The 18553-nt window shown below is 53.8% G+C and overlaps 1 protein-coding gene across 16 annotated transcripts in view; it reads right to left on the bottom strand.

Annotated features, from left to right (window-relative positions):
• Window positions 1-2860: 2860 nt before the first annotated feature.
• Window positions 2861-18553, bottom strand: part of ILF3 (interleukin enhancer binding factor 3) — a 35650-nt gene continuing 19957 nt past the window's right edge. For 4 of the 16 annotated variants that reach the window (XM_009434683.5, XM_009434685.4, XM_009434684.4 and 1 more), the window contains exons 5-20: window positions 15415-15562; window positions 14021-14112; window positions 13533-13628; window positions 12799-12910; window positions 12283-12380; window positions 11597-11708; window positions 11398-11508; window positions 10535-10734; window positions 10006-10173; window positions 9450-9587; window positions 9170-9346; window positions 8923-9076; window positions 8742-8795; window positions 5001-5363; window positions 4031-4159; window positions 2861-3530 (exon numbers count right to left, since the gene is read on the bottom strand). In XM_009434683.5, coding sequence (XP_009432958.1) covers window positions 3397-3530; window positions 4031-4159; window positions 5001-5363; window positions 8742-8795; window positions 8923-9076; window positions 9170-9346; window positions 9450-9587; window positions 10006-10173; window positions 10535-10734; window positions 11398-11508; window positions 11597-11708; window positions 12283-12380; window positions 12799-12910; window positions 13533-13628; window positions 14021-14112; window positions 15415-15562 — 2286 coding nt within the window. In that variant the 3' untranslated portion in view covers window positions 2861-3396. Of the gene's footprint in view, window positions 3531-4030; window positions 4160-5000; window positions 8297-8741; window positions 8796-8922; window positions 9077-9169; window positions 9347-9449; window positions 9588-10005; window positions 10174-10534; window positions 10735-11397; window positions 11509-11596; window positions 11709-12282; window positions 12381-12798; window positions 12911-13532; window positions 13629-14020; window positions 14113-15414; window positions 15563-18553 lie in introns of all 16 variants that reach the window. The other 12 variants (XR_010153709.1, XR_010153711.1, XR_010153710.1 and 9 more) reach the window with 7 other exon arrangements.

Genomic DNA, 18553 nt, shown 5'->3' with positions numbered 1-18553 from the left:
CGACAGCAGGGCACAGTGGCGCTGCCTGTCATCCCAGCTACTATAGGGAAGCTGAGTTGCTTAAGGCCAGGAGTTCAAGACTAGGCTTGGCGACCCACCTCTACAAGAAAATTAGTCAGTCATGGAGGCACAGCCCTGTGGTCCCAGCTACTCCAGAGGCTGTAACGGGAGGATCGCTTGAGCTCTCAGGGGTTCAAGACTGCAGTGAGCTACGATGATACCACTGCACTTCAGCTTGGATGACAGAGCAATAATATCCTGTCTCTCTTAAAAAATGAACGAACGCATGTTGAGTGAATGAAACAATGAACACATGAAGTCTCCATTTATTCTGGGATGGGTTAGAGTAAGCCTCTGAGGCTGCCATCAGGCTGGCTGAGTTGTTGCCCAACATTGTATCCAGCAGTCTCAGGCCCGCGCAGTGCACAGCCAGCATGGGGCTCACAGGTGCAGATGGAATCCAGAAGCTCCCAACTATGCTGCAAAGGCCAGGCCTAGGGGTCCGGGTACATGCAGTGAGTCCTTGGGGCAGGGCCAGCCCTGCTGACTACACAAGCAAGGTTGGTGGTGAGACAAGGGGTTTATGTTTCCCTGCCAGGACAGAGGGCAACACACAAGTGGGTGGCGACCCTCAAGGCTGACGGCATCCCTGCCCAGAGTGACGACCAGGGCCTACTAGCTCTACTAAATTCAGGGTGGCGGAAATCCTGGATGTGCCCCTTGTCATGGCTCAGGGGCCTCCTTTCATCCTACTTCATGAAGCCCCAACACTTCCTCCCTGGGATCAGTACCAATCCCCTGCAAGGCCCTGTCCCTCCCTCCAACTTCATCCCAGTCAACCACACACGTCCAATCGTGTAGTCTGTTGCCCTTCTTTCCTTCCTGGGGCATCCTGAGCCCTCTGGGATGGCGTGTGCCCAGTTCCAGCTCACGGACCTCCATGGCCCATCCACCAAGCACCCCATCGTATCAACTCGCCATGTAAGGGTGTGGACCCCTTCCCCGCTCATGGATGCTCCTGGTGGCCTCCACTGAACATGTAGGACACCGTCCACCCAAAGCATATTGGTCGAGGTGTCTCATTTCACAAGCCAGCTGTTGCCCAGCTCTTGCTGGGCCCGTTTGTAGGCCCTCCTGCAGGTCGGCTACCTGCGTTTGGAAGGCAACTAGCCTGGAAGGCCACTGTCAGTGCTCAAGGTGATAGCCACATATTCCTGAACCCGGTGTCGTCCTGTTGTAGCTGGGATACTGTCTCAGGCCAGCAGCATGACGGCATCATCAGCACTGGTGAGGATCGTGAGCGGGGTGAGGGCTCCAAGGGTGCTGTGCTCAGGAACTGTTCTCTCCAGGCACGTGCCTGCTGTGCTGCATATATCTGCAGCAGGGCGGGCGGGTGGAATCCATCCCTCGTGGTGGGTCTGCATTCAGAAACCTGAACGTGGTGGTGGTCACTGGTCGGGAAACTGTAAGGGAAGTCCTGTGTTGAGAATGCAGGCGCCTGCCCAGAGTTTGGAGGTATTTAGCAGGTGGGGCCAGGAAGTGTCCCTCTCCATGAGTGTTGCAGGCAGGCATTCTCTCCTTAAACACAAGGTCTGCTGATCTCACAGGAGTCTCTTCTTGTCCCAACCCCTTAATGTGTCCAGGAGAGGAGATAGGACATGAACACATCCCATCAAAATCGGGGGTTAGGACCCATCCATCCTCATCCCTCCACTGTGTGTGCTGCTGGGATCTCGGGGTACTCCAGGCCACCTCTTCTCCCAGCCTTTCCTGGGAGGCGCCACTTGGTATCTGGGACCTCCTCTGCTCTAACACAAATAAGAATTCCTCAAAAGTTTTCTAGCACACAACTTGTTCTTTCACCTCTTTCACCTCTCCAAGAAAGTCAAACATGGTCCTTGCTTTTCCCAGTGGCCATGGTTACCCAAGCACAGGAGGCCAAGGCCTGGGGCTCAGGCCAGCAGAGCAGGATCTCTGCAGACGTGTGGTCCCAGGCTTGGCCAGTACAGTTCTTCCTGGATGGCCGACACAGATCCTGGGGAAAGGCAATCCCGGCACTGCTCTGAAACCAGAGCTCCTCCTCCCTCCCCGGGCAGGGTGGAGCTGAGAAGGGCTGCTCTAGCGTTGGGTCTCCACCTCCATACGCCTGATATTTTGATAGGGCAGGTCCCTGCTATGGGCCACTGTTCTGGGCAGTATAGTATGCTTGACAGCATCCTTGGCATCTATCCACCAGATCCCAGAGCACCCGCTACTAACTGTGACAACATCCTCCAAACATTGCAAAATTTCCCCTGGGAGGCAAGATTGCCTCAGATGGGAGAATCACGCTCTAGGGAAATCTGCTGGTATGAGAACCCCAACTCCCCACTCCATTGAGCCTCCAGATGGCGAGCAGGCTGCAGCTCCAGCACAGACACGAAGCTCCCTCCAACCACTGACGGTTCATGGCTGGGGTGACCCAGGCCTCACCTGCCCTTTCTTTTGTAACTGCGTTATGTTCCACCACAGGCACGCCCCTACAGAGGAGATCACTGCGTACTTAGAACTACACCAGAATCAGGGAGCAGAAAAAGCCTATTTTGTGATGGGTTCCCCAAGACCAGAATGGGCGCTGTAAGCCCCTCTGTAGACGGTGGGAGCCTGGAGCCTGGTGGGACACCGGGTCTACACAGCCCAGGGGACCAGGAACCAGCCTTCGCTGAGCATGAGTAAAATGTCTAGAAGCCTGGAACTGGACCCTCTCTAAGGACCAGGGACCATCCTGATGGCCCACCCTGCTTTCCCAAGAGCAGGAATAGAGTGGGGAAACCTGCCCATTGCACTGCTGGTGGGTCAGACACCCAGGCCTAAGACGGGCGCAGTTTTGTTTTTCTTTATTTGTCTACATTCAGCTTAATTCAGATGTACTGCCTGAATGACCCAGACATAAAAAGAAACCCCCCACTCTTTCCCACTGGTTTTTAAAATAAAATCTTCACTTATAAAACTGAAACACTAAAGCATTAAAATACAGAAAGCTCGTGTAACTCACTTCACAAAAGCATTAACAAATGACGTATCCCTTCCGTAACTATTTAAAGACAAACTGAGTTACCACTAACACGAAGTGTGAATAGACAGAGGGATACTGAACTGCAAAAACTCAAAAACTCTACCCAGACAAAGTTGTAATGGCAACTAACAAACCATTGAAGACACGGAGTCCCAAACACGGCTAAATATGGGTCACAGGACGGGCCACAGGGTGACCCGCTGCACCTCACGACACAGCAACGTGGACGGGGTGGGGGCGGGGGCCTGGAGGGCCAGCTGACATGTTAACTGTGATGCATAAAACTCGATCTTCTGATGGGGAGTAAGTGCAGAAGGTAGAAATCTCCGCCCCGCGGGGGCTTATCTGTACTGGTAGTTCATGCTGTGGTCTGCGTTTCTGCCATAGCCGCCTTGTGAGGACTGGTAGGAGCTGGGAGGGCCACTGTAGTTCTGGCCGGACCCCGGGGAGTTGTAGTTCGACTGTGAGTAGCCTCCTAGGAGAGAGAGTGGTGGGTTAGAGCCGAGGGGCCCAGCCAGCGGGGCTCAGGTTAGGCAGCCCACACCCAAGCCTCGGCCAGGATGCAGGTGGGCAAGACTTGTGGGCTCCTGTGCGGCTCTGCCTGCCTACCATACATCACTGGATCAGGCTGGCACCAAGACTCTGAGAGGTGGGACCACTGTGACCCTCGTTTCTGGGAGAAGCTACCTGAGCCCAAGGCTGAGCTACTGGCCAGAACCGGGGGAACAGCTGTTTGGCCTTGGTGTCACCCACATTTCACACAGGTACCAGGGGTTAAGCGTGGGGACACTGCTGGCTCTCCGGCTGCTCCCGAAAGCCTTAGCAGCTGCCAGTGCATCCGAGAGCGTGTTCTCACAGGGCCCACCTGCCACTGCAGCCCTGCCCACGCTGCTGTCTGCTCCCACCAGGTCCATATCCCGCTTCACAGCAGCTGCCAGGCCCCCCATGCTGTGCCACCAGGGGCTCCAGGCCCACCTTGTTTGCCTTGGTATGAGGAGCCGCCCCCAGAACCTCCGCCGTAGCCCCCGTGTGACCCTGGGTTGTAGGATGCCCCGCCTGAGCCGTAGCTGTTCCCGCCGCTTCGGCCTCCACTACCACTGTAGTCTGGGGGAGAGAAGACAGGATGGTTAAGGGGCCCCAGGAAAGACACACCTTGGGAGGCCCGGGGGCCTTGTGGTGCGCCTCAGACGCGGCCGGCCCCTGGCCCAGACCCTGGGCCTCTAACTCTTCTCCCTGCCTGCTTCAATGTCGCACATCAGCCCATCAGGTAAGTACCAGGGGCCAGCTGGAGCCCTGCAGGGTCACCTGGCCCTGGGCTGGGCTGGTCACCAAGCTCCAAAGCCCTGCTCTGGGGTGCCTTCCCATCTGTTCCTGCAGCCCAAACTTCCCAGCAGCAGCTGAGGAAGTGCTCGAGACCCCAGCAGCCGCCTCTCCTCAGCCAGCAGCACCAGACACACAGCACCCCCTTCTGACCCACCAGCACAGCCTCTGTCAAGTCCCTGGCCTGCTGCTGACAGCTGCTGGGTCCCAAGGACACACCTACTCAGCCCCACTGGGTCACTGGTGCAGCCCGGGCCTGCTGGGTCTGCGCATGAGGAAGCGGAAAGGCGGTGGCGGAGAGGTCAGGCTCTTGCAGGGGCTGGATGCAAAACTCTCTAGAGCAAGTCCCAGGAAGTCACCTTGCAGCCTCACCCACAGCCAGGGCCTCGAGACAGAGGCCTCAGCTACCCTGCCTTCGGAGAACACACCAGAGAGAGTGGCGGAGACTGCACCATGAGGTCCCACGCCCCATCTTCCTAGCACCCGCCCGCAGCCAGCACCACTTGTCCTCCTCCTAAGGCCCTCAGCCAGAGGTCTGGGCAGTGCCGAGCTTCTGCCACTCCGTGGGCTGTACTGCTGGGGCCTGGACCCTGGCCCGGCCGAGGGGCTCTGGAAGCCAACTCACTGAATTTGCTCTCGTAGTTGTAGTCGGATCCGCCCCCGCCCCCGGGAGAGTTGTAGGAGTTCGAGTAGGAGTAGCTGCCTTGTCCATGGTTATAGCCTTTCTGCTTGCCCTGTGGAGGGCCATAGTTGCTGTAGGGGCTCTGGTTGTAGGACTGCTGCTGGCCCTGGTGGGACTGGTAGCCCGAGCCGTAGGAGGGCTTCTGCTGGCCCCCGTGCGGCTGCTTCTTCCCAGCGTGTTTTGGGGGCACCGGTGAGTTGTAGTTGTCACCTTGGTAGTAGGAGCCATAGCCGGAGGAGCCACCACCGCCCCCGCCGCCACCGCCACCGGCATTCCCAGAATGCCCTCCGTTGCTGTAGAACTGACCTAAACAGGGAGGCAGTGGGTCAGGCGGAGGACGGGAAAGGGCAGGGGGAGGGGAGGGAAGGGCAGGCGGTAGCCATGGGTCCTGAAGGCTGACCCACAAGCCCAGGTCAGAGGCAGTAGGACAAGGAGGGAGAGGAGCAGTGGCTCCGGTCCTTAGCACAGCCGTTTGGGCTGGCCCAGCCTTCAGCTCCACTCACCCAGCAGCTGATGACAACAATGGGGCTTTGCCAAGCAGCACGCGCCAGCAGCTTTTGCAGCGGATGTCAACATTACAATGAGATGGACTCCGAGCGCGGGACGACATTCACAGCTAGCTGACGGCTACCCAGAGATCCCCAATGGTGACAGGAAAAGCAAAGCCCCAGAGAAGCAGCGGCCACCCCCCTCCTCCCTGCTATGCTGGGAACAGGCTCCACAGGCACAGGCCTGGAGGCCCCTAAAAGATGCTATTTAAAGAGGCCCCTGGACCATCATCATCCTGAGAAGACCAACTGGTCTGAGCTGGTTTGGTTCTTGGAAGACAAATCGAGACTCAGTCAATGATGCAGGTACCTCCCTTGCGATACTCATGCAAGCATGTGACTCAGGATGTGAGCAAGCCCCAGCCTGGCTGGCAGAGGGCAGTGGCCACGGCTAGGGCAGGAAAGCCGGGTGAGGCCTAGACCTACAGCCCTAATGACTCCCGAGGCCCCTTCCTTGTCCCCAGCACAGCTGCTGGGTGCAGGTGGGGCTGAGCAGCAGGGCTGAAAGTGTGCAGTGCAGCCACTACATTCTCAGCCGCAAGCTGAAAATGTAGCAGTGAGACCCCACTTCTGGTCACTAGGTTTGTCAATACACGGCCCCGCCAGAGGCTCGAGTGGAACAAAGGGGACGGCACTGGCTGAGGGAATGCTGCACCCCAAGCCTTGCAAGGGAGCCCCACACAGGGAGTCTCCACAGTGGGTGTGGGAAGGCTCAGAGGGTGGGTGAGGTGGGAGGCTGGGTCATGGTGGTGGCTCTCCAGCCAAGCTGGCCAACGCCCAAGCGCTCACCAGGCGCAGCTGAGTTCCTGGGCTCTCAGAGCGGGTCGGCTTGTGAATGCAGCCACCTTTGCCCAGTCAGGCTGCCCAGACCTCCAGGCCCAGGGTGGGTGGGAGGGAAGGGGAGGCTCCCACGCTGCCTGTCCTTCCTTCCCAGATTGAGGACACTAAGGGCCCACCGCCTCCTGGGTAGGGTAACTGGGAGTCCTCACGTGCCTCCACCCACTGGAGATGTGTACCCCACGCTGGTGTGGTGGGCTGCCTGCATGACAACGTGGACAGAACTATCTGCAACCTTCAGTTTGTGTTCTTCAGGCAGGCCTCCTCCCTCGCCCGCCATCACAAAGCCAAGACACCAAGAGGGAGGATGTGTCCCACAATGCCAGAAAGCGAACATGCGGCAGCTCAGCGAGGAGACTGGGAGGATGGGATCTTCAGAACCGCCCCCACCAGGACCCACACCCCACAGCCCCACAGCCCCAGCTTCCCCAGTGTCCTGCACTGAGCACACCACCTCGCCCCGCCTGAAGCCGGGAATGAATGAAGACGCAAGGGCCGAGGGCTTGTTACTTTCACATGTATTGATTAAAAAAAAATAAAGGGGAGGGGGAGTTTTCAACGTCATTCAGGATAACTATTTTCCTGGTATAAAAAGACATTATTCTCAAACAATAACTTTCTAAAAAAAAAATACATCATGCAATCAAAGTTTTAAAAAGTTTCACTGAATGTTTCAAACCTCTGGGAACAAATCATGTAGTAACCATTTTGACCAGTTTTTGCCTGAATAAACGCAAAATCTTGCAAGTCAACACAGATGCAGGCTTTGCTGCAAAAAGAACCGCTGATCAGAGCCAAAACCAGTTTCCAAGGAGGGCACCTGCCAGAAAACAGGGGCCTCAGTAGAGAGCCAGAATGACTCCGTGTGTTTGCACAGACAAACTTCTACGGCTTTGGAGTCTGTGGCAGCTGCACACCCAGCAGCACCACCTCTGCCCAAGCAAAAGCCAGTCCTTTACTGGAGAAACAGGGAACATCACGGTTCTTTCTCAATTACTTTTAAAGTCCCATTAAACTAAAAAGCAACAAAAAAATCCAGAATCCCATGCATCTGCAGCTGTAATTAAGACTTGCAAAATTTCACGTCATCTACCCCTTAAAGCCTGTCTGTTTCTTGCACTAATAATGGAAGCACAGTTTTGATACCTTTGAGAGTTCACTCTCTAGCTAAACCAGCCACAAAATATCGCATTCCCAAACAAGAACCCACCAGAGCATTACAAGAGGCGGGAGAAGTTAATTCAGCGCAATATACAATTCCCCACATGTTCCCAACGTTTTAACATGCTCGCAATAAGAAAAAAAGCCGGTTTCTCTGGATTCAGATGTGGTGAAATCGTTTTCATCACTGTCAAAGGCATCAACCAGATTTGGGAGTTTGTTAAAAGGTTAAAAATTCATACAAAACCTGCTGTAAATTAAGACAAAGGTAGATTAAAATGCGTCATTGTCTGTGTCTTTAAATAAAGTAATGCTTTCCATAAAAAGCAAAGGTGGGCTTTTGCCTTGATGCCGAACAACGCTGTCTCTAGAATTCTGTGCAATTCTGCACAAAAATACATTCTCTGAAAAAATTGTTTTCCACTTATTGTGAACTTCAATAGGACCAAGTTCAAAGGCAAATCACGATAAAAACTGCCATTGTCTTAAATTCTGCAGGCTAAGAGTTTCAGACAAGCTGCGGTGAAAAGCCACGGTTGAGAAACCCAGTGAAGCACAGGGACACAGCACGGACACTTTGGGTTTTGGAGTTGGAGGAAATTGGAGTAAAAAGTTGATTTTGTGTGCAATACTTTTAGACGCTCTAGGAAGACCCAAAATCATGATAGCCGTAGCAGTCTGTGAAAAAGTCACCTACAAAAGGGGGAGACAGAGCAGAGAGAAGAAATTAGAATTCTTTTGAAAAAGGGCACAGAGCGCCACATTTGAAATTCATGTTTTAGATTTCTCTGCTCCTGTAACCCCCCAATGAAGGCTCCTTCTCAAGACAAGAGCTGTGCACTGGCCGGAAAAGCGTATTCACAAGATTGGTGCTTCGCATGGCTTAAAGCAGAGAAATTTAAAATTCTAACTTTTAAGGAACTTTGCAGTTACACGAGTTCGTGTGTTAACACAATCAATCCCACTGTGGGGCCGGGAAGGGGTGGGGGTCGAGGGCCGTCTGACCTAATCACCGCAAAAAGGTGTGTGCCCCTTCTACAGCCTCCTCGAGGCTGCTCTGGCCACCCTTTGCTAACTCAGGCCCAGACGCTACACTGCGGCTGCTTCCCAGGTCAGACAGACAGAAACGCACACTTACTGTAGCCTGCTGTCGCCGAGTTGCCTCCGTACCCATAGCTTCCATACCCAGCACCTGGAAAGGGAAAGACAGTGTTACCGGGGTCCAGCAGTGTCTCCGGCCCACCCCAGGAGCCCCACACATTTGTTCCCAGAGCATGCACGTGGGGAAGGCGGGGACAGTGCAGTATGAGGGCCCTTACCGGCATTCATGTAGCCTCCATGGTTGGCGCCACCAAATCCTCGCCCGCGCCCTCGTCCCCGGATGTTCCCGCCTCTTCCCCGCCCTCGAAGGTTGGGGGGTGGGGGCACTTCGTTGTGCATGGGGCCTCCCATGCCGAAGCCAGGGTTATGTGGCTAGAAGAGAACACAGGGAAGTGACATTCCCTTCGTGCTCACATTGCAGAAGAACCCATGCCCGGGCCAGGAGGTTCAAGGGCCACTGCTCACCTTAGCAGCAAATTTCGGTCCCCCTCTGACGGGTACTGGGGCTCTCTTCTTTTTGTTGGCATCAAGGGCGAGAGGGGTGTCAGGGAAAAGCTTTTCTAGGGCAGCAAGAGCAGCGTAGGCCTTCGCCACCTTTTTGTTGGAACCAGCACCTTGGAACTTCTGTCCATCCACTTCGACCTGGAAAGTGCAAACGGAGATGACTCAGTGCCTCCCTCCAGGGGCAGGGGGACCCCAGGCCTCCCCATGGGACTGCCCCAGCAGGCAGCTTCAGGCTGCGCACCTCCATGACGAAGCGCTTGTCATGGCTGCCCCCGGTCTCGGAGATGAGCTCGTACTTGAGCCCACGCCTCTTCTCGTTCAGCTCCATGACTGGGTTCTTGCCGTGCTTTGTCAGGATCGGCCCCTGCTGTTTTACGTTCTCAGGGAAAACAGAAAAGAAGACCGACAAACTCAGCTATGGGCATTCCAGCCACATGGGAGGAGTGGCAGGACTGAGGCGGGGCCTCTGCTCTTCAGACACTGCCAGCCCTTGCCAGAGTCTCCACTGACTCTATTGAGGGCCTTCCAGCAATGTGCCCCCTTCCTGTGCCTCCCCTCTGAACAGCACGTTATCAACCCAAGGCCACCCCAGTGTAGCCTAGGATGCTGGGATAACATCCACAAGGCCCTCCCCGACACGGCTCGGAGGGCAGCACCCAGCTTCCTGTGCAGACTTCTGGCCTGAAAGGTCCACTTTTTGGGGCAAATTAACAAGGACCAGTAACCACCTCACTGACAGGACACATGGCTGCCTGCTCTGTCCAGGCAGTCACTCCCAGCGCCCACCATGTGCTCACCTCGGCAGTGGCATCTGAGGGAAAGGCCACACTAGGGGTGGAGACAGCTTCTACCACTGGGGCGGGGGCCACCACTGCTGGCTTCGCCTCGGTCTCCTCAGCCGAGTCCTCCCCCTTGCTCGAGTCCCTGCCTTCAGCACCCGTCGGCAAGCCCATGTCCTGTAACACCTGCAGAGGTGGCAAGACCCCCAAGGTCCCAGTGAAGCAGGGCACAGCCCGGGAGCCATGCATGCAGGGCCTCCCCATGGCCTACAGGCACCCATCCGGGAAGCCATCTGGAGGAGGGCTGTTTCCTTTCAGCTCCTGCTCCCAGGAGGCCCTAATGCCCCAATCATGTTTGGGGACCCCTCTGCCTGCCAGCCACAGTGGGAAGGCGTTCTTGCCACATGTGACTTGGCAAATACTCGCCATCTAACCATGTGTGTTTTTAGAATCTACATGCCCTCCCTGAGAGACAATGGCTCAGAAGGGGCCCAAAACAAAGACCATGGTTCTGCTATTAGAAGACAGTGATGCTGGCCACACTTACCTTAACGGCCACGTGCAGCTTGGCCGTCTTTTTGGAGGGCCCAGAGGCCTCGAATGAATTGCCATCAACCTCCACAGACATGGTAAAGATGGGGGCATGGACGGGCCCAGTCTGGGACACCAGCTTGTACTGCAGCCCTGGCTTCAGCTGGTTCAACCGCATCAGGGCATTCATAGCCTGGGGGGGCTCTGCCTTCTCCTCTACAGAGAGAATAGCAAGGTGGCTCTGGATCAGCACGATGGCAGGTCTCCACGAGAGCTCTGCCAATCCTAACCCCTAGGGCTGCCTCTGTGGCGTAACACAGTGGGTGGGGCAGCCACACAAACTGAGCCCAGCTTGCACCTCTCCTGTGGCCTCCAGCTGTAGCACCACCATCCTACTCATCTTCCACATCTCCAATCATGCCTCATCATTGTTAAAAGGACTCAGAAATCACAAGTGAGAAAAATGAAACAAAAGCAGCCGTCCCATAGCTTCAGGGTGAGCCTTCACAGGACCAGATGGATAAAGCAGCAGCACTAGTGAAGGTCTGCACCTTCCTGCTTTTTTACCTATTTAGCTTCTAAAATTTTTCAACACTGATTTTAAGCAAGGTCTCGCTCTGCTGCCCAGGCTGGAGTACAGTTGCTCACTGCAACCTCCGCCTCCCAGGCTCAAGCCATCCTCCCATCTCAGCCTCCCAAGTAGCTGGCACTACAGGTGCGCCACCACACCCAGCTAATTTTTGTATTTTTTGTAGAGACGGGGTTTCGCCATGTTGCCCAGGCTGGTGGTCTCAAAACTCCTGAGCTCAAGCGATTCTCCCGCCTCGGCCTCCCAAAGTGCTGGGATTACAGGCGTGAGCCACCGCGCCCGGCCTGTACCTTTCTTCTGAATCTTCTTCTTCTTTTTGCTGGGCGACTTCTCCTCCCCGTCCTCCTCCATTGGGCGTTTCATGGGCGTAATGGCATAGGTGGTGCTTGGTGGGATCTGAACTGCAAGGAGAGACCAGGGCATGGCTGGGAGATGCAGATGGTGACTCTTCCTGGAGCCCCAGCCATCAGGCAACCGCCGCAGGCTTACCGGTGTAGTCCACTGGGTTTTCATTCTTTGGTTTCTTGGGCATCTTGGAAGGCAGAGGGTCCATGCCCAGGACTTTATGGAGCTGGCCGAAGGCAGCAAGCCGCAGTGCGTGCTGGAGAAGGGGAAGAGGCTCTGACTCAGCTGCCCTGTGCTCCCGGCCATGGAGTGTGCGCTCACTACTGCCTTCTGAGGAGGGGCAGAGCTGAAGGGCTGCTAATGGTCTCCCTTACGACAGCAAGGGGTCCCCCACCAGCCAGGGGAGAGCCTGACTGCTCAAGCCCAGCCTTGCTGTGGGGGAAGGCCAGCCTGTGACCACCCCCCTTCCAAAGGAATACAGGAGACCCCAACCTGGGGACTGGTTGCCACACGGAGCCATGTGGTGGCCTGCAGGGGAAGGTCCCCCGGAGCAGTCCGCACAGCAAACACATCTCCCAGCGCCACTCACAGTGTCTGAAAACGGCACTCGAGCAAGCCAAGGGAGGGGGCAGACGACAACCACGCATGGCACCAGGGGAAAGAAGCAGCCCAGATTGGGGCGCCCTGTATCAGACACAATCCTTTTGCCTTCAGTCCCCGACCTGAGCCTACGAGTCCAGGGGCTACCCTGGGAATACCCAGTAATGGAACTGGAAGCCAGTGATTACAGACTGGGTCAGGGCGCACGTTGGCAATGGCGATGACTATACCTGCGCACTCTGTGTGATATCTTCCCGTTGCTGTCTGTCTAGATGCCCAATAGCATCAGTGGCTTCTTTTTCACAAGGGTCATAAATGCCAGAACCATCTGAAGGCAGGAAACAAGGAAGATATGCAGAGGATTATCTTTTAGCATCTCTGAAGAGGTGTGCTGGCTGAGGGAACTAGGTGTGTTACCCCCCGCGCCCCATCCACACCCAGCTCTGGAAAACATGCCTAGCTCGGTGACCCACTCGGCGTCCAGCCCTTGACAGAAATAATTCACAAGTGTCTCAGAGCAAGAAAGTCACGTGGGAGTGGGTCACCACTGCCCCGGATCCGCCCTCTGAATGACGGCTGCGGACCCGGTCAGGGCTGGATATGATGGTGCCAGAGGGTAGTCACATGCTTCAGCTCTAGGGGGTGGACACGGGGCTGCTGCTGTCCTAACCCAGTCAGTGTACCCGCCAGGAGGCGGCCTGGAACCCTGTCCTTTCCCTGCAACCTGCAAAGCACAAGGCCCCAACCTGGCATCACGATGCCCGACGCCAGGCACTCCAGCACTCTCCGCAGGGCCTCGCCAGCACCCATCGGTCTGTTGGCCGTGCCAATGGATTTCTCACACAGGAGCTCGAGAGGCTGAAAGGGAAGAGGGACAGTGAGCCAAGAGCCTACAGGATGGGGCCGGCCGCCACTAGGGAGCTGTCACTGCATGAGTGGGTCGGGGCACACGTGGGACTCATAGCCAACCAGTCGGGTAAAGTCAAAGCCTCAGGGCTAAGCCTGAGCCAGGGCATCTAGGACAGGGGCCTTCAAGGACCAGACATGACATCCTGCAGGCTGTGTGAGCTCAGAGACCAACCTAAGGTTATGATGTAGTACTTCTTACTTAAAATCTAACCATTTATTTACAAATATAAAAACCACCTCAACTGCAAGCTGAAAAAAAAAAGGGTGCAACTGGCAAGAACTGGTCCTGTGTGAGAGTATCTACAAACCTTCCCAGAGGGATCATTCCCACCTCCTGGTCAGCCCCCACTCCTGGGACTGAGCTGTGCGACCCTGCAGAGGGCCCCGACCCACACTGCCCCAACCCCAACCCCAGGTGTGGCAAGCAGGAGCAGCTCCACAGGCAGCTCTGGAGAGTACACACCAGCCACGCGTCAAGGGGCCACTCCTGCCCCGTGACCATCAAGTGTTCCTGGGATATCCAAAAGACTCTGCACACACCACCCCCAGCAGCCACAGCAACATGCCTTACCCAGCCTCGGAGGGGACCCCAGGTGGGCACGCGAGTGCACAGGTCCCTCAAGACCCGGATCACAATGACACAAGACTTCAGCCCGTTGGCTCTGGCCTAGGGGAACAAAACACAGGCTCTTCAGTCTGAGGCACCGCCCAGGGCACAAGTCAACATGAACAACACAAGTGTCACGTTGCTGCTTTGCCAAGGGTAAACAGTCAGCACTGGCGACCACCAAGGCTGTGGCCAGCCGCAATGTCACTACGTGTACAAGAGAGTGTTACTCCTAACACAAAGCAGCAGCAGCAGCAGCAGCCCACCAACTCAGTCTCAGCCTCTTTTGGGGTCGAATTTGTTGAGGTGCACTCCTTTAGGACCTGCGCAGCTGCAGGTGCTAAGCTCGGCACGGCTATCGTCAATGTTAAGGAATCTTTATGGTGACAGTTAGCCAAGTTAAAACTTAGGAATTCTCTACCAAAAGACAAATAGAAGAACAAAATGCAAACCTGGAACCACTTGGCGTGTCGGAGGGACGCCAAGGCAGCAAGGCATTTCTGCCTGTCCAGAACGTCCGGGGGGTCGTTGACTGATAGCGTTTCTATTCATGGATGGAATAAGAAGACAAGGCACAGTTTGACCAAGGGGTTTCTGTCAGGTGGAAAGGGGATGTGGCAGCTTTCTAAAGGGCAGCTGAGTTTCCCAGAAGCTGAATTCATCTCCACCCTGGACCAGGGAAGGAGAAACTAGAGCACATTCAACTCTGCCCTGTGAGGAAATTGTAAAAATTGGAGGCCCCCTCCAAAAATAAAAAGAAAAAGAAAAAAGAAAGAAAAAGAAAAAATAAAACAAACATAAAAACAAAAGTGGGGAGTTATTCTAAAAGGAATAATCTCATGAGGGAGGGGAGAGATAGGTGGAGCCTATCTTCTAATCCTCTTCCCTTGCCTCCTCCCCATGTTCTCCCAATAAATTAGCTATGCTAAAATGTTCAATAGGAAAAAATTTAAAAAGGCCGAGGGAGAGGAAATGAACTCCCTCTCTGCATCCCACAACAGCCATCCCAAGGCATCTGCGGCAAAGGGGACCAACTCCGCCCACCAGGCGGGACTGCCCTAGCCCCAGCCCTTGACAGAGAGAGTCCTGTTGGTCAAAGGTCCAGCGTCCCTACGTTGATCAACTAGAAGGGCTTTGGTAGTCGGAATCAGCTATGAGAACCAAAGGTAAACAGCAACAAGGGCGCTATGCCAGCCTATGCTGCGGCCAAGCAGAGCGTTTGTCTTCTCTGCCATCTGCACACCAGGGGTTTGGATAAGGCCTGAAGACAGGCACGCGAGCGGCGGGCCATGGACTGCGAGCACATTATTAGCGTGAGGTCCAATGATGTGGTTTGAAAAATTGGACAACAGTTTAAAACTTTATCCAAAACTCTGTATCAGCTCTTTGTGCTTCTGTCACTTTAGATGATAAAAGAGCCACGACAGAGGACAAACGAAGAGGCCCTCAGCTCAGCTACAGCACAGGCTGTTGGTAAACTCCAACGTGGTGCTCATGCAGAAACCATCTGGTTGTCTCATCTTTAAAACCATGGAATCACCAGGGACACTTCTCCACAGCCAGAGAATGGCTCCATAGAAAAGCAACTTCCACATTCATGTTTGCGAACATTCAAGGATGAAGATAAAGGAAAATGGTGCAGTCCCCTATGAAAAGTGCTACTCACTTTTAGTGCGACCGTTTTGTCAAACTCCCAAGTACTCAAAGCCAACGGGAGATGTGATCTCAGAGTAAAGGTGGTCAATCTACACCGTATACCAAAGCAGTCTAAAACTGAATAGCACATTTGAATAGTGAGGGAACACCACATTTTCAAAGTCCTGCCGGAGTGTCTCGGCCTCCCTACCTCCAGCTAATACTTTCTCCATTTCTTCTCTGACAACAGGGGATGTCAGGTGGATGGTCAGGGACAATGGAGGCTCTTTTGTGTTTTTTATCACAATCGCAGCATCGTCGACAGATTGCAGTATTTCGTACTTGTCTTCTGTTACAGCCTAAAAAATAAAATGCAACTTTCAAAACACTTTCTCCTCAAAGCAATCAACAATTTTATCTGGCTCCACCTACTCCTGCAACAGAAAGGCCAACCTCTTGAGTATGATGACCCGGAAGTGATTTCACCTGGGATGTCAGGGTCTCTCTAACTGGCCAGGTCTTTGGCCACGTTTTGGGTACTTGAAAGAGGGATAACTAGTGAAAGAAGCGATTTCCAAACGGTGCTTAAAAATGCGATGGTAGGGCCGGGCGCGGTGGCTCATGCCTGCAATCCCAGCACTTTGGGAGTCCGAGGTGGGTGGATCACGAGGTCAGGAGATCGAGACCATCCTGGATAACCCGGTGAAACACCATCTCTACTAAAAATACAAAAAACTAGCCGGGCGTGGTAGCAGGCACCTGTAGTCCCAGCTACTCGGGAGGCTGAGGCAGGAGAATGGTGTGAACATGGGAGGTGGAGCTTGCAGTGAGCTGAGATCACACCACTGCACTCCAGCCTGGGCGACAGAGCGAGACTCTATCTCAAAAACAAAAACAAAACAACAAACAAACAAAAAAGCAATGTTAGGCCAGGTGCAGTGCCTCACGCCTGTAATCCCAGCACTTTAGGAGGCTGAGGTGGGCGGATCACAAGGTCAGGAGATCGAGACCACCCTGGCTAACAGGGTGAAATCCCATCTCTACTAAAAATACAAAAAAACTAGCTGGGCGTGGTGGCGGGTGCCTGTAGTCCCAGCTACTCAGGAGGCTGAGGCAGGAGAATGGCGTGAACCCGGAAGGCAGAGCTTGCAGTGAGGCAAGATCATGCCACTGCACTCCAGCCTGGGCAATAGAGCGAGACTCTGTCTCAAAAAAAAAAACAAACCAAAAAAAAACAAACCAAAAAGCAATGTTAGGCCAGGTGAGGTGGCTCACGCCTGTAATCCCAGCACTTTGGGAGGCTGAGGTGGGCAGATCAGCCGAGGTCAGGTCAGGAGTTCAAGACCAACCTGGCCAACATGGTGAAACCCCATCCCTACTAAAAATACAAAAATTAGCTGGGCGCAGTGGAAGCATGTAGTCCCAGATACTCAAAAGACTGAAGGAGGAGACTCGCTTAAACCAGGGAGGCAGAGGCTGCAGTGAGCTGAGATCGCGCCACTACATTCCAGCCTGGGTGACAAGAGTGAGACTCCGTCTCCAAAAAAAAACCAATGGCAAAGAGTTTCGGATCCAGGAGCCAGGAGGAGGAGACCCCCCTTTTGCCCTTTAGTAGTTGATCAACTTTGGATAAATCACTCTCATACAGACTCTAATCTGTATAATGGACTTAATGACACGAACTACACCACAAGGCTGCTGGAAGCCTCAAACAGACGCTGCGGGGAAAGCGGTGGACACTGCAGAGTGGGCATCCAGCCACTGCTACTTCCATGCTGGGACGAGAAGCCAGTGTAGAATAAACCCTGTGTGCAGTGAAACAGTCAGTGTGCAGTATCCTATGGCGCATCTAAACGTATGTACTTGCTGCAAATGCACATCTACAAGGACACTCACGACTATTTTCATTCTTGATACCACCTTCTATAACTTGACAAAGAAAATTCAAGCTTTTGGCTGAGGGTAGTGGCTCGCACCTGTAATCCCAGCACTTTGAGAGGCCGAGGTGGGTGGGTCACTTGAGGTCAGGAGTTCGAGACCAGCCTGGCCAATATTGTGAAATCCTGTCTTCACTAAAAATATAAAAAATAGCCCGGCACGGTGGCAGGCGCCTGTAATCCCAGCTACTTGGGAGGCTGAGGCAGGGAGGCGGAGGCTACAGTGAGCTGAGACTGTGCCACTGCACTCCAGCCTGGGGGACAGAGCAAGACACAGTCTCAAAAAAACAAAACAAAAAAAAAAAAAGAAAAGAAAGAAAGAAGAAAATTCAAGCTGAAGGAAGTTAAGTAAATACGTTGGGAGGAGAGTAAATACATTGAAAAATCTGAAACAGGATTTCTCAACCTCAGTACAACTGACCTTCTGGGCTGGATAATTCTTGGTTGAGAGGACTACTCTGCACATGATAGGGTGTTCATCTCTGGTCTTCACCTATCAGGTGCTGACAGCACCACAGCACCCCAACACCGCATTGTCAACAGACACTACCAAATGTTATCAGGGGAGGAGAATGATTCACCCCTCTTAAGGAACCACTGAAAATGATTTTAAAAATACCTATTATTTTCATCTTTAAGGAATAATTATTGGCCAGGCTCAATGGCGCATGCCTGTAATCCCAGCACTTTGGGAGGCTGAGGCAAGCAAATAGCTTAAGGCCAGGAGCTCAAAACCAGCCAGGACAACATAATGAAACCTCGTATGTACAAAAAATTTTAAAAATTAGCCAGACATGGTGGCACATGCTTGCGGTCCCAGATAGGAGGCTGAGGTGGGAGGATAGCTTGAGGCCAGAGGATTGCTTGAGGCGGCAGTGAGCTGTGATTGCACCACTGTACCCAAGCCTGGGCAACAGAGCAAGAGACCCTGTCTCCTTTAAAAAAAAAAAAAAAAAAAAAAAAAGGTCAGGAGATCGAGACCATCTTGGCTAACACAGATGAAACTTCACCTGATGCGTAAAGACCAGAGATGCTACGAAAAATACAAAAAATTAGCTGGGCGTGGTGGCAGGTGCCTGTAGTCCCAGCTACTCGGGAGGCTGAGGCAGGAGAATGGTGTGAACCCAGGAGGCGGAGCTTGCAGTGAACCAAGATGGCGCCACTGCACTCCAGCCTGGGCGACACAGCAAGACTCCATCTCCAAAAAAAAAAAACAAAAAAAAAGGAATGGTTTCTCACAAATGTTTTTACTGTAGAAACATTTATGACAATTTACTTCACTTAATATCCTTGCTAGACAGAGACAAGAATAAAGTTAATTTAAGAATTACTACTATGGATGGGCGCAGTGGTTCACGCCTGTAATCCCAGCACTTTGGGAGGCCAAGACGGGCAGATCACCTGAGGTTGGGA

The sequence above is a fragment of the Pan troglodytes genome, chromosome 20 (assembly GCF_028858775.2).
Source record: "Pan troglodytes isolate AG18354 chromosome 20, NHGRI_mPanTro3-v2.0_pri, whole genome shotgun sequence".
NCBI lineage: Eukaryota > Metazoa > Chordata > Mammalia > Primates > Hominidae > Pan > Pan troglodytes.
This window is presented reverse-complemented; position numbering and strand designations above follow the sequence as displayed.